The 15,244-nt window shown below is 42.7% G+C and overlaps 1 protein-coding gene across 11 annotated transcripts in view; it reads left to right on the top strand.

Annotated features, from left to right (window-relative positions):
* Window positions 1-2,933: 2,933 nt before the first annotated feature.
* Window positions 2,934-15,244, top strand: part of CIT (citron rho-interacting serine/threonine kinase) — a 167,990-nt gene continuing 155,679 nt past the window's right edge. For 7 of the 11 annotated variants that reach the window (XM_067700796.1, XM_067700795.1, XM_067700790.1 and 4 more), the window contains exons 1-3: window positions 3,056-3,260; window positions 4,032-4,134; window positions 9,246-9,387. In XM_067700796.1, the coding sequence (XP_067556897.1) occupies window positions 3,223-3,260; window positions 4,032-4,134; window positions 9,246-9,387 (283 nt within the window). In that variant the 5' untranslated portion in view covers window positions 3,056-3,222. Of the gene's footprint in view, window positions 3,012-3,054; window positions 3,261-4,031; window positions 4,135-9,245; window positions 9,388-14,615; window positions 14,751-15,244 lie in introns of those variants that run through there. The other 4 variants (XM_067700789.1, XM_067700794.1, XM_067700792.1 and 1 more) reach the window with 4 other exon arrangements.

The raw sequence follows: 15,244 nt of genomic DNA, 5'->3' as shown, positions 1-15,244 counted from the left end.
ATAAAATAAATGAATAATTGAACGTAAGAACATCATGAAGTCCTTTACTATGACTCAGTGATGATGATGTTCTTCCAGAGTCTCCAAAACAATAATCATCATGGATTCATGTTCTGCATAAAAGTGGTCATTGTTTCATTCTGCGCAAGAACAAAGACAAGGTCTCAGCTTTCCTGTCAGTCTAGTTTTGTTTGTTTGTTTTTTGCGGTACGTGGGCCTCTCACTGTTGTGGCCTCTCCCGTTGCGGAGCACAGGCTCCGGACGCGCAGGCTCGGCGGCCATGGCTCACGGGCCCAGCTGCTCCGCGGCATGTGGGATCTTCTCGGACCGGGGCACGAACCCGTGTCCCCTACATCGGCAGGCGGACTCTCAACCACTGCGCCACCAGGGAAGCCCTGTCAATCTAGTTTTAACGACGGTTAATTCTATTTGGCAGTGTCTTATCCTTTTAGTATTGGCACACCACCGTTGGTCCCTCCTAATTCTCTTTCCTCATATGCTTACTGTGCAGTTACTACTTCTGAAAGAAAATTGGGGTTAATGTGGTTTTTGCTTTATGTTTCCTTATTCATTTTATTTATTGTTTTTCCCTTGTTCTGTTTCACAAAGGATTTGCAGAGGCCAGTGATTGTTCTCATAGGAAATTAGTAGGCAGGATTCAGGGAAATGCAAAATGGTGCTGTTAACATTGTATTCTAATTTAGGATGAACAAGTCCCAAGATTCTGGTAAAGACTTCTATTTCTAACACCTGGAAACTAACAGGTTTGGCTGGATTAGAAAAATCAGCAGAGGCATTGACTAGATCCACATTCTCACCTTTCTGAGATTTTTTATATCAAGTGAACAGCGTCTGTGACCCACTTTGCCTCTCTCTTCACCTTGCCATCCCCAAACTTTGGTTAACCCTCTCATGTCATTAGAAGTATTTGTTATTTTCATATATTTTTCTGGACTGGGTCAGCCCTTGCAACATGACAAAAGCAGAGGCTGGGAGAATTTCTAACATCTGCTGAGAAGCAGGTTTTGTATAGAGGAAAGGATTTGGAGTCAGACAGTCCAGAAGTTCCAAATCCAGCTTCACCACCTAGACCTGAACAACTGAAGATTAGTCACTCCATATCTCTCAGCCTCAGTTTCCCCATCTGTAAAATGTGGATTATAGTTCCTCCCTCTCAGGGTTATAGTAAAGATTAAGTGAGATGTGCTTGATTAAAAAAAGGGGGAGAGGGGTTTGATAAATAGTAGCTATCATTATTATCCCAGGATTATGTTTGGGGGGAAAAAAAGTGTATTAAGCAAGTCTGTAGCTTTGGTTTTATACTGATGTGTGCATGCGTGTGTGTGCCTGCATGTGATAACACGTTTCCAGTTCTATCTAGTGTAGGGATTGGAAATGTACAGAAAGGACTGCCTCCCTTTCAAATTTTAGAAATATACATAAATAGAACATCTATACACACAATTTACAAATTGTGAAACAAAAATCCATATTATTACTAGCTAGGCTGAGAACTAGATCATAGTAGCAACATGACTCCTGAAAGGTCACCATCCTAACCCTAGGTAACCACTCTCTGGACTTTTGCTTTCTTTATGGTTTTATCACCTGTATGTACATCCTTCTCTAAATATTTTATTTTGTTTTCCCGCTTTTGAAATTTATATGAATGAAAACGTACCTTAATAACCTATACGGGAAAAGAATCTGAAAAAGAATATATATATATGTGTGTGTATATATATGTATACACACATATATGTGTATCTGAATCACTTTGCTTTACACCTGAAACTAACACAACATTGTAAATCAACTCTACTCCAATAAAAAGACATACTTTATTGTTTTGCTTCCTTCACTCAGTGTTGTTTTGAAAGTCATTATGTCATTGTGTTCAGCTGCAGTTTGTTCCTTTTCATTGCTGTATGAAAACACTACAACATAAAAAATTATCCTTTCTATTGCTGATGGATATTTGGGTCGCTTCCAGTTTTTCTTTGTTTTTTGCCATGATGTTGTACGGTACTATTTGTACATTCTTGTACATATCTTCTGGTGTACACAATTAGGAGTTTCTCTAAGGTATATACCCAGGAGTGAGTCATAGAATGTACATATCATCAACTTTAGCAAATAGTGGCAAGCTCTTTTTCAAAGAGACTGTACTGATTTATACTCCCATCAGCTATGTATGAATGCCTGTAGCTCCATATCTTTGCAAACACTGTCAGACCTCCTCCCCCATCCCCCGCCCCAATCTGGGTGCATGTTATTGTATCTCATTGTGGTTTTAGTTTTCTCATTTCCTGATTAAGAATGACGTTGAGTATACTTTCGTATGTTTGTTGGCCTTTTGGATTTCCTCTTTAGTGAATTGACAAAGTTCTTGTCTTTATTTTAAAATGTCTTATCAGACAGTCTCAATACCTTCACCTATTTGTTGCAGGACAATCAGTCATCGAGGCAGATGGAATTTCAAACTCAAAACACTTGCTGCCTCAGCTGTACCCTATAGCAGAGAACCAGCTGGTTTACCAAAGTAACAAGTACTTCGACCTTAGGCAGGATTGAGGAACAAGACTACCAGGCAGAGCGGCCCAGCTGTCTTCCTCCTCGCAGGTGGCCTGAGAGCGAGCAGGGAACACGGCCCCGGGATCCCAGAGATCCCCAGAGATCCCAGACACGAATAGACGCGCAGTCAAAATTGCATCCTTCTGCTTAACCGCCAATTTCAAACTTCCAAGACCTGCCCTGCCGGGTTTTCCCTCCCCGTTTCCCATTGGCCATGAGTCAAAGGAAGAAACAATTTGATTGGCTATCTCTTTCACTTCCTCTGTCCCTTTAAGGACTTGGGCAGGGCCTGGTTGAGATACAACTGTCCATCATAGAAGCGGGAACGCTGATTGGTCCAGACATATCAGGCCCCGCCCGCGCCGTTCCCCGGGTTCAAATGCTGCGGCGGGACGCCCGGGGCGGAGCGGAGCGCTGACTGGCGGGGTCTGCTGAGCGTGAGTCTGGTTCCCCTACGCCCAATTTCCCCTCCACCCCATTCTGCAAGACCTGGGGAAGGGCCTCCTCCACCCACACCAATCCCGGCTTTGCCTCTCGGAGCCGGGAGGGCGGCGGTTCCGCCCGTAGGGCTTCCGGGGGTCGGGAGGGTCTTCCTAGGCTGGCGGTGCACTGGCCCACTTCCACCAGAGCCGAGGGGTCGGCCAGGCGATGCTGGGGCCAGAGGAATTGTTCCTTTCTCAAGCTTGGTGGGGTCCTGTGTGTATTCTGTCCTGCCTCCTGTCAGCATTACTAGTGGGGGCTAGTAGCGCCTTAGAATCTGTGTGACCTTAATTTGCTTTAGTGTCTTCATATTCTTCGTACCCATCCATCACTCTTACTTCCTGCCTCTTTCACCCTGTTCCAGCCCATTGTTAGAGAAGCCTAGGTCCTGCCTCAGAACCTTAACTCTGGCTGTGCCCTCTGCCCGGGATACTTTTCCTTCCCCAGTTATCAGCAAGGCTTGCTGCTTTAACGCCCTTCAGGTTTTGGTTCAGATGTCACCTTCTCAGCGACGTTACTCTGACGCCACTGTTACACACACACTGCCATGCCCCAATTCCCCCATCTTGCTCTTTTACTTTTCTTTTTTGAACCCCATGGCGCTTGAAACCTTTCAACATACCTGTATTGTGTAATTTGCTTATTTTCAGTGATTTATTCAGTAGCTATTAGTATTTATGTGCCGGGCTATATGTTTCCCCACTATATGAAGATAAAAGTCCCTGCCCTGGTGGAGCTTACATTCTAAGGAGGGCAGATAAACAGACTTCTAAGAGAGTAGGTCAGATAAGTGTTACTCCTGTTACACTGAATAAAAATCTGATTTTTAATCTCCGTCGCCAGACTGAGCATCCCAAGACCCAGTGGGGGCTGATTTTCACCTCCCTTTCCTGATATCCTGAGGGAGCTCGGGATCTCTCAAGCCCTTCCTGCTCAAATCTGCAGAACACATTTAACCTATCTCCCTTCGCCACCAGTGGGGAGATGTTGAAGTTCAAGTATGGAGCACGGAATCTTCCGGACGCTGGTGCTGCAGAATCCATTGCCAGCCGGGCCTCCAGGTTGAATCTTTTCTTCCAGGTAAGAGACTGGCTTGCCAACTTTGCTCACCGCTGTGTGTTTCCCTGGAACCTATTTGTTACCTTTGCTTTTGTTATAGGACTGAGGCTAATCCAGGAGAAAATCCCCTTTGGTGTTTCATATGCGCTGATAGTTTTGGAAAGGAGCCATTGTTCAGACAGGAGTGGGTGGCTGAACTTGCCCTGGAAGGAAGACCTTTTTTTATGACTTCAGTACTAAAGTTTGTCCTTTTATTAAAGAAAAGTAATTGAACAAAGACACTCTTTTGACCGAAATTTCTATACTTGTAATCCTATAGAAATATAGAAATCTTTTTCATTCAAGGGATGTTTATGGTTTAGATTAAAAAAAAAAGTTTTGATAAATACCGCACCTGTGAAACCCCCTTTCCTCTCAAGATACAGAACATTTCCATCACCGCAAAGGATTAAAACTAATGTTGTCAGATTTTTTTCCACGTAGACTTCTAATTCTTTTGTTTCTGATGTAGGTGGAACACCGTTGAAGTAGAAATCCTTGTTTGACTTATGTATTCGTAAGTCAAAGGGACCATACAGATAGTGGTGAAGATTTAGGTTTGAACCCTGGCCCCAGTACTTGTTAGCTGTGTTACCTTGGGCGAGTCAGTTGCCTTCTCTGAATCCATTTTCCGTTCTTTATAATAGAGGTTATAACACCTAATTTACAGAGTTGTGAGGATTAAATGAGATAATCCATGTAAAGTACTTAGTTTCTTGCCCAGCTCTTGGTAAGCCCTTTATAAATGGTAACTATTATTAATAATAAGTGTAGAAATAGTATTAGTGACAGTAATAATAAATTTTTTTAGCAGTCTTTCCTGATCTTTTTCTTTCCAATTAATACATGCTCTCATAGGCTTTTTTAAAAAATTTAATTTATTTAATTTTTGGCTGTGTTGGGTCTTCATTGCTGCGCGTGGGCTTTTCTCTAGTTGTGTAGAGCGGGGGCTACTCTTCGTTGCGGTGTGCGGACTTCTCACTGCATTGGCTTGTCTTATTGCGTAGCACAGGCTCTAGGTGCGCGGGCTTAGTAGTTGTGGCTCAAGGGCTCTAGAGCTCAGGCTCAGTAGTTGTGGTGCACGGGCTTAGCTGCTCCACGGCATGTGGGATCTTCCTGGACCAGGGCTTGAATCCGTGTCCCCTGCATTGGTAGGTGGATTCTTAACCACTGCACCACCAGGGAAGCCCAGTAATAATAAATTTATGTTCACATAGCAGTAGTTATATTTAAGAAGGCATTTTTGTGTGATACCTATAGGATGATAAATAGTAATACTATTTAATAGTAAGTTAATAGTAATACTATTAAATTTAATAGTATTTAATAGTAATACTATTACATTTAAACCAACTATACTGGTTTAAATGTAGTAGTATTATACAATGTTATATTAGTTTCAACACTAATACGATCTTGAGGACATTTTTCCCAAGATATTGGTATTGGGGAATGTTCAAACAGATCAGAATGGGGACAGATTGAAAGTGTAGGTGGGACCATCCCCATCACCATTTAAGTCATGAGCCATTTTTCACTAATGAATAGTCTATTTTTAACCTCAGCTGACTGAGTGCTACCACTTTTTAGCCCCTTTATCGTTTTACTGCCAAACTTTCAACTTATGACAGAATTTATTAAGGCCTTATCATATGCAGATGTGGAGGGAGACAAAGACTTGCCCAGAATCACACAGCTTGTAAATGGCAAAGCCATGCCCAGTTTTTGTTCTGTGGGTATGTAACTGCTGGGCAATACCGCCAGAGTATGTCAGAGTTTATTAAGTGTGTCTTGTACTTAAATGTCATTTTAACAGCAAGGATTGTGGATAAACCCCTAATTCATCTTTTTTTTTAAACTAATGAGTTCCACCCCGCCCCCAGGAAAGCTGTTATTTGCAAGTGTAGCGTAACCCTAACATTTGCCTTAATATAAACAGGTAAGGATACTGTTTTTCCCCCTTCCAGCTGAAACTGCATTCCTTCTTGGATGGGACTTGAACACAGCCAAAACTCAGATTGGACTTGAACCCACGATCCCTGACTTAGGAGGGGACTTGAACCCACTGTCCTTTAATTGAAACCACTCACCTGGTGTCAGGACTTACTGAAGCTCAGGTTCTCTTGTCTCAGCACAGAAAAGGCAAAGAGTGAGTTTCTTAGCATAGGATGCTTGTGAGAGATACAAACAGCCAACAAGGGAATGCAGCCCCGAGAGCAAAGAGGGGCTACGTTTTTATAGTCAGAGAAAACGTGGGGAGGGGAGAAGACCACCTTTTTTCTCATTTTTGGGCGGACATCAAGGCTTATATCATTAGTTCTTCCTTTGACCCTATATGGTCTAACCGGGACTGTCATGGTGCTACTTAAATCATGTATATTAGCAGGAGAGTGGTAACATATACTAAAATATGGTAATTCATCTCAGGTTTCAATATAATGTCCCCTTTCACCTAGTTTCTTTCTCCTTTTACCTATATTTCTGTCTTGGCTACATGCAGAAATGCTCCTCTTCAAGGACCATTAACTTCCTGACTTCGTGTAAAAAGATTCAGAGCCCATATCTATTGTCTCGTGTTTTAGCTGTCAGGACTTGTGGCTTTAGCGTACTTGGTACTTGGATGCACCTGGTCTTCCTTCAAGGTAGTATAGGTTGTTGCTAGGTTATTGGATTCTTTTCTTGAGTGGTCATTAGCTTATAACAGTCTCCCAGACTCCCTTAAAATTCCCTCTCTGTCCTTAATCCCCTAGTGGGATTTCTAAACTATTTAATTATCCTACTCCATCCCTATCCCAGCACCCTTTTAATTAGGTTTGGATAGAGAGTAGCGGTTTTGTTTTCCATTTAGGTAAGTACTTTAGACAGGGTCTCAGTTTCTACTTAACAGAACTTCCCCACAAGCTCTAGGTCAGTGGTTGGCAGACTTTAAAATTTTCGAGCCAGCAAAATTTTACAAATTTGCTGGGCTGACCTAGGTTTGCCAACTTTCTAATTTGCCAAGTAAGGAATGTAAAAAACACACAGAAAAAAGAAAATCGTATTATCTTCTTTATTTCATAAAGAAAGGACATTTTAAGAAATACCACGAGAGGAAGGACATCGTTGCAGAATAAAGGACCATTTTACAATTTGAATACATGTAGCTTTAGAAAAGAGTCATCATGTGGTGTTCATCTTTTCTTATTTCATGGCAGACTTGAAAACTTTGTTAAGACTCAGTACTGTATTTGGGAACAGCTGCTTAAACTCATTAAGGAACAGAAGAAACAAAGAATCTTAGTTTCCCAGTTAGTGGCAGAACTCTAAAGTGACAGAAGGGTGACCTTTTGTGACCCAGTGCTTCACAAACCTGGCTGAGGTCTGACTCTCTAGGGAGGACTTGTTACTAAACATATTCTAAGCTACAAACTGGGAAATTGGAATTCAGTAGGTTGGGGTGGAACCTGAGAATCTGTTTTTTTTTTGTTTTTTAAGTGCTCCAGTTCTCCAAGTGATTCAGATGTAGCCAATCTGTTTCTGTTACCCAGTGCTGTGTAACAAACCACTCACAAAGTTTAAAACAACAGTGATTTATTTTGTCTTATGATTCTGTGGGTTGACTGCATTCAACTAGGTGGTTCTTCTGCTGGGGTCACTCATGGGGCTGTATTGAGTTGGGAGCTTGGCTGGGACTGGAACATTTGGGTGCCAACTGCTGGCTGGGGAGCCTCAGGGTTCTACTGACCTCTCTTTTCCAAAGGTCTTTCATTATTCAGTGAGTCTAACCTGGGGCTTGTAATTTTTTTCTGTGGATAATAAGTATTTTAGATGTCATGGGCCTTACGGTCTCTGCTGCAACTAGTCAACTCTGTCATTGTAGCACAGAAGCAGCCATAGATGATGTGTAAATTAATAGGTATGGCTGTGTTCCAATAAAGCTTTATTTATAGAAACACGCAGTGGGCCAGATTTGGCTGACCCCTGGTCTAGCCCAAGCTTCTTGACTTGGTGGATGGCTTCCCCCAAAAAGCAAAAGTAGAAGGTGCCAGACTTCTTAAGGGCTCCACCTTGAACTGGCACATGATCCCTTATGTCATGTTCTGTTGGTTGACGTGAGTCATGGCGATGGCACAGATTCACGGGGAGAGGAAATAGATTCCGACTCTTGGTGGGTGCAGTGGCAAGTGCCTTCAGAGTTAGAGGAACTGTTGGTGGCCGGCTTTGCAGAGAGACCTGCACACAGTCCACAGCTTGGCACATGGGTTTCATTGCTCTAGACCAGGGGTGCAAACTCATGTCTTTGGGGGCCAGGCAGTGTAAAGGAGTCAAGTGAGCCAGATGGCAGAGCTGCGAGTCAGGTCTGCAGTGAAATGCAGACCACATCCGCTACCCAGAGGGGCAGCGCTCCTCAGCTGCAGCTCAGCATCCCCAGGCAGGAAGGTGGGGCATTGTTGCCAGATCTGCCAGGGTCTCACAAGAAGCCGGAAATCCTCCCCACCCCCCCTTTTTTTTTTTTGGTGTGAAATCTCCTGATTTTTCAATATTGGCAGATAACTCAAATTATTTTAAATACCACAGGCCAAACAAAACATGTCTGTGGGCTAGATGCAGTTTGCCAGTTTGCAGCTGTTGCTCGAGATCGTGAATAAATTCAGCTTTAGTGCAGTCACTCCATTTACACAACCCTAGATTGTTCAAGTGAATTAAACCGAAGTTATGTCAGCAAACCTCTGGGAACACAGGGAGGAAGAGGCAATCATTGTGTCCTAGTGCAGAGACATGGAGACGTGACAGGACCAGCAGGGTTCAGAGTAAATGTCCCCACGATCCTCAGACCATTAAGAAAGAAGGACCTTTTCTTACTCTTGGCACGCTGGTGAAGTTTTTCTCCCGAGGTGCTGGAGGAAGAAGCCCACGGTGATGGAATGTCCAAGTGATAACTTAATGACTGTCAATGGATGTTGCTTTAAAGAACGAGGCCACCGAATTATGTTGTTAGCGTGTGTCGTGAGCAGTTAGTCGAGTTGGTAGCTTGCAATTTACTCTGCGTGCATGTTATTGATCAAAGCTTTTCATTATTGACAGTGTCTCCATCTGCTGTTTGCTGTTTTTAGGGGAAACCACCCTTCATGACTCAACAGCAGATGTCTCCTCTTTCCCGAGAAGGGATATTAGATGCCCTCTTTGTTCTCTTTAAAGAATGCAGTCAGCCTGCTCTGATGAAGATTAAGCACGTGAGCAACTTTGTCCAGAAGTGTAAGTGTGGGCAACTTTTTCTTGAAAACTGTCCTGCTTAGAGAGAACTAGAAGGATGCCAGGGGCGGGAGGCATTTGTGGTCAGTGGGAGTGGGTGGGAAGTCTGCTTTAGACGGACTCACCTTCAAGGTCAGCTTCCACCTTCTGTCTCTGGGAGACCGGATAAGTCTTGGTTGCAGGTGACAGAAACTCAACTCAAACTAGCTTAGGCCAAAAAGTGAATGAAAAAAATTTTTTTTATTTTATTGAAGTATAGTTGATGTACAACATTGTGTTGATTTCTGCTGTACAGCAAAGTGATTCAGTTATATATATTTTTCATTATGGTTTATCACAGAATATTGAATATAGTTCCCTGTGCTATGCAGTCGGACTTTGTTGTTTATCCCAAAAAATGAATTTTTTTTGGCTCATGAAACTGATAGTCCAGGAATGGGTCAACTTTTAGGCATGGCTGGTTCCAAGGACTTAAATAACATCCTCTGGCTCCATCTTTACACTCACTCAAAGCTGATTATTCATTAAGCATTATAAGCACAGTGCTTAGTGCCCACAGTATTTAATTTTAATAAATTGAATTTATTGTAATTAGTTTAACTTAATTTATTTTAAAATCATAAGAAAATATGGGTATGCTAATAATGTTTAATGATTCTGGATTATATTCATCTTTATACCAATGCAGTCATAAAAAATATATATATTTATATAAAATATATTTTTTATGGAGCAAGGGACTGACGAAGGCAAAAGTGCCTAGGGACTGTGAAAGTCATGAATCGGCCCTGCCCGCACCTTGTTGTTGTGTTTTATTTATTTATTTTAAAGTATTTATTTATTTATTTGGCTGCACTGGGTCTTAGTTGCAGCATGTGGGATATAGTTCCCTGACCAGGGATCGAACTCGGGCCCCCTACATTTGGGAGCGTGGAGTCTTAGCCACTGGACCACCAGGGAAGTCCACGAATGCACCCTGTTCTCGACTCTCCTTGACTTCCACGTGGTGGGGAAGTTGACTGCTGGTTCCCCAGTTTCGTATTTTTTCACGTGACCCCAGTGTTTTTCGACCAGCGGTGATTTTGCCTCCCAGGGACATTTGGCAGTATCTGAAGACAGTTTTGGTTGTCACAGCTGGCAGGGAGGGGGCTCATGGCAGCTAATGAGTGGAGCCCGGAGATGCTGCTAAACATCCTACAATGCACGGGGCAGCCCCCCACCACCCAGAACTCTGGGACTAGCGGGCCTTTCTCTCTCGCCATGAAATCTCAGGGCCTCTTCCTCTCCATACGGCTCTTCTGTGTGGTCTCTCCATGAAGGGTTGGCCAACTACAGCCTGGGATGCCTGCTTTGTAAACAAAGTTCTGCTGGAATACAGCCACGCCTGTTCCCTAGGGCTGCTGTCACATCACAAGGCATTTGAGTAGACGTGACCATATGGCCTACAAAGCCTAAAATATTTACTGTCTGGCCCTTTAAGGAAAAGCTGCTGACCCCTGGTCTACGCTCTAGCAGAGATGTCTAGACCTCCTCCATGGCAACTCAGGGTTTCCAAAAGCACAAAAGCGGGAGCTGCCAGGCCTTTTTTGGGCTCAGGCCTGGAAGGGACGTAGAATCTCTTTGGCTGCATTCCACTGTTTGCAGTGAGGCATAGGGCCCCACAGATTCCATGTGCCGGGGAACTACGTGTATCTTCCACTGTCTATGTTCATGCAATCCCAGGGAAGATTCTCATTGGCTCTGCTTTGGGTCACTTGCCCACCCCTTGACCAGTCACTGGGCCAGGGTGTGAAGTACTGTGATTGGCCTCATTTAGGTGCCCAGGGGTCCAGGGCACTGTGATAACCAGGACCTCATGGAAAGGGGGATATACATTGCCCAAAGGACCTGGAAGTTTTGAGTGGATTAAACCAATGTATTACTAAGTGACCATTGGTACCCTGTCTGTTCTCAGTGCCCTCATCTGCAAAAAAGGGGAAAACGCATTATCTCATCAATAGGGATTGAATGAGTTAGTGCACAGTCCAGGCTTATCATGTTGCCTGGCACGTAGAAACAATCAATAAATGTTACCCAATAATGATAACCATAAACCTCAACGTTTAATATATTGTGTACCTTTAACTTGAAAATGTACTTGGCGTATTTGTTCATGATTCTGTGTTTGTTTGAATAAGCTCCCACCTTATTTTGTGGAATATTTAAATTCTCAAATAGGGAGTGGGAGGGGAAGGAATTATGTGACAGACTAATTTACTGAGCTATCAACATGCACCTTCTTTAGTCTTGAGATTGCCCTCCGGTTCCTTTAAAGCAGTGGATCTTCTAGACTCATTCAGTAATCAGGGGACTAGACTTAGTGAAACACAGATTTTTCTAATAGAATCCTCTTCCAGGGAGCTGTTTCATATTTTTAAAGAGGCTTCCTGGAGAGTATGGTTGAGAGACTATGACTGGAAAGGGGTGATTGCATTAGTATGCTCTTTTCCCCCCTTTGATTTTCTGTTTTGGAATGTAAGCTTCATTTCTCCATGGGAAGAAGGGTCCAACAGCTCTTACTGCATACGTTTCTCGAGTCTTGCCATAGAGATGGAGATTTTCTTCAGGGACTGTTGGAGGAAGTGAGACAGAATAATACAGCCCTGAAGCAGTGCCCCTAGCTTGGGCCAAGAGAGGGCAGGGAGCTGGCATCTGGGAACCAGGGAAGGGCTTTTTGTTTCTTAATTGTTATTCTAGCCCCAGTGCCTAAAACAGTGTCTGGTTCACAGAAGGTTTTAATAAATATTGGTTGACTGACTATTGCTGATGAACAGAATAAGTAGCAAAATCTTATGTAGTATATCACATATTTTGTGTAAAAAATAAACAAGCGTGATATTATGCAGACAAAGTGTTGATAATGGTTAAAGTTGGGCTGTTCTTGGTGATCTGACAGTAGCTGAAATTCTACCCTCTTAACTAGGTTCGCTGCAGGCAAGCATATGTTCACAACCTTAGTACTTTGGGCAAAATGTAACTTTAAGAAGCCCCCCCACATTGCAAACATGATACAAAGTAATTATTTGCAGCAACGTGGATGGACCTAGAGATTATCATACTAAGTGAAGTATGACAGAGAAAGACAAATATCATGATATCACATATATGTGGAATCTAAAAAAAATGATACAAATGAACTTATTTACAAAGCAGAAATAGACTTACAGACATAGAAAACAAATCTGTGGTTACCAAAGGAGAGGGGAGGGATAAATTAGGAGTTTGAGATTAACATATACACACTGCTATATATAAAATAGGTAACTAACAAGGACCTACTGTATAGCACAGGGAACTATATTCAATATCTTGTAATAACATATAATGGAAAAGAATCTAAAAAATATTTATATGTGCATAGCTAGTCACTTTGCTGTACACCTGAAACTAACACAACATTGTGAATTAACTATATTTCAATAAAAATATTTTAAAAATACAAAGTTAAATATAAAAGGTCAGAGTGGGAGAAAATCCCTCAAAATCTTTCCTAAGATAACCACTGTTAACGATTTGGTGTGTAGTACTGCAGTTTTTCTTTTGTCCTTATAAAATATTTATCATGAAATGTTCAAACATACCTAAAGGTGAAGAGCCGAGTGTCGTGAGCCCCCACATACCAATCCACTAGCTTGAGCAATGAACCCTTTTCCATTGCACGTTCTAACATTACTGTGTTTTAATTTTATGCAAGATGGCTCATATGTTTATAATGCTTTTGCCACTAGGTTTGCTCACCTAGCAAAATATTTACTCGACAGGTATTTACGGAGCACTCGCTATGTGTCAGCTTCTGTTTTGGGTACTGGGTTTACAGTAGTGATCAAAACAGAAAAAATCCTTGTTCTTGAAGAACATAGACTCTAGTGGAGGTCGAGCTACTGAATTCTTTTAAACATGTGCCTAATATTCTTTTATGTGGGTGGACTCTTAGGCTGTTTCCCCTTTCCTACTAACGGACCTCTAGGTTGTTTCTGATTTTTTTCCTGTAACAAACAGCGCTTATCATAAGTATCTTGATATGTATGTCTTTGGAGCATTTCTGTGAAGGATGAATTCCTAGAGATTGAAGTGTTGCAATACTGAGTTTCAAAAAAGGAAGCAGTGCACTCATCTGTGGTGGCTTTTGCCTCCTGGGTCCAAATATATATCTGACAAGGACCTTCTTTGACTGCATTTTCATTCCATGCTTTGGGTCTTTACCTCCCCTCAATGTTCAGTCTGCACTGGGCTCAGAGTGGGCAGGGATGAAGGGTCGCTGTGGTTTTGAAGTCACAGAAGTTGCTGGTAGGGAGAGAAGTTGTGAAGGGTTATTTTTCCACAGTCATAGACATGAGTTTAGCATCTCACCTGTTCACCTTAATAATCCACAAGCCTGACCCTGTCGGACAGGGGAGGGAGTTGGCAGGACACGGCCGAGGCCAGGAAGCCCCAGAGGAAGTTTGGGCAATGGCGCCTACCCTCGGCACCAAAACCAGTAAGCCACTTGGTGTCTTTGGTCAGCTTACACATTTGGAGGGCGGACCACAATGAAATCTGTCGTGTGCAAAATGAACCCCATGACGGACACAGCTTCCTGTGGTTCTGAGGTTAAGAAGTGGGGGACCCAGCAGCTGACAGTGGAGAGTGACGAAAGCAGAGATGACCTTCTGGACATGTAGATGGAAACCAATGCAGGCGAAAGTCCACTGGTGAAAACTGACTTCTGATATGTTCTTTCATTGTCCAGTGAGCAATCTGTAATTGATATATAATTTAAGTCCAACTTGTAACAAGATTTTTTAAACTGGGAAAAAAAAATCCAAAAGCCTTTGCATAACAGCATTGTGATGTGGAATGGTTTCTCAGAATTCTGAGAGCATCGCGATGGTGTTGCCTGCAAGCGGTTTTGTCTCCCTGGGTGATTGAGATGCCTGGTGGTTGCCAGTGACAGACCCAGAGTTATTAAGTTGGACAATGCTGTAAGCAACACAGGGACCCAAGGCCTAACAGAATCAGGAGAGCCTGGCCTTGTGTGCGAGCAGTGATGAAATCAGGTTCAAGCCAGCATATTTGGGGAATTAATAATTCAAAACTCAAGTACTAGATCTGAAAGAAACTTGGAAGAGGGCAGGGCAGAAAGGCTGGGCTTGGCACAGTGATGTCAGGGCAAAAGGAAAATATCGTGCAGCTTTCAGTTTTGCTTCTGCATGGAATTCTCCCTGAAAGTGCTCTTTCTTTATTTTTTTGTTTTCCAACGGTCACGATGAATTCATGCAGATCCACCCACCCCTCTTGCCTGATTACTCAAGGGGCCAAAAGAAGGTGTTTTTAGGATGACTGTTGAAGTAAGAGATGTGGTTAGTGCAGTGATGTTCATCGTATGAGCCTCTGAGCTAAGTTAATTCAACTCCACCCACGCAACAAAGAAAGGGAGTGGGTAACAACAATTAAAATTGCATCGGCTAATTCATTAATATGTTGACAAGTGACTGTGGTTATGAAGTGGCTTTTCCCTTTGTTGGATTCTGTCCCTTTCGCTGTGTGAACAACTCTCTGAGTGATTGTAACTCTAGAGTGTGGCTCCCAGCTTTATCTGGTGCCCACCCACAGAAATGAGGATCACTCCAGGGTACCCGTGGGATTTCAAGAGTCCCTTGGTCTTCACCATGGCACCTTTCTGAGGGATTCTCCAGGATAATTTTGATTACATGTTTCTCTTGTCTTGCTTAGGAGTGTAACCCTCTTTATGAGGCAGTTTCCCTATATCAGGCAGGATTGAAGGATTTGGTCAGTCATAACTGTTCCGCTCTATTCTTTTTTTTTAAATATTTTATTGAAG

The sequence above is a fragment of the Pseudorca crassidens genome, chromosome 12 (genome assembly GCF_039906515.1).
Source record: "Pseudorca crassidens isolate mPseCra1 chromosome 12, mPseCra1.hap1, whole genome shotgun sequence".
Classification (NCBI taxonomy): Eukaryota; Metazoa; Chordata; class Mammalia; order Artiodactyla; family Delphinidae; genus Pseudorca; species Pseudorca crassidens.
The sequence above is the reverse complement of the archived record's forward strand: the minus strand, read 5'-3'. Positions and strand labels throughout refer to the sequence as shown.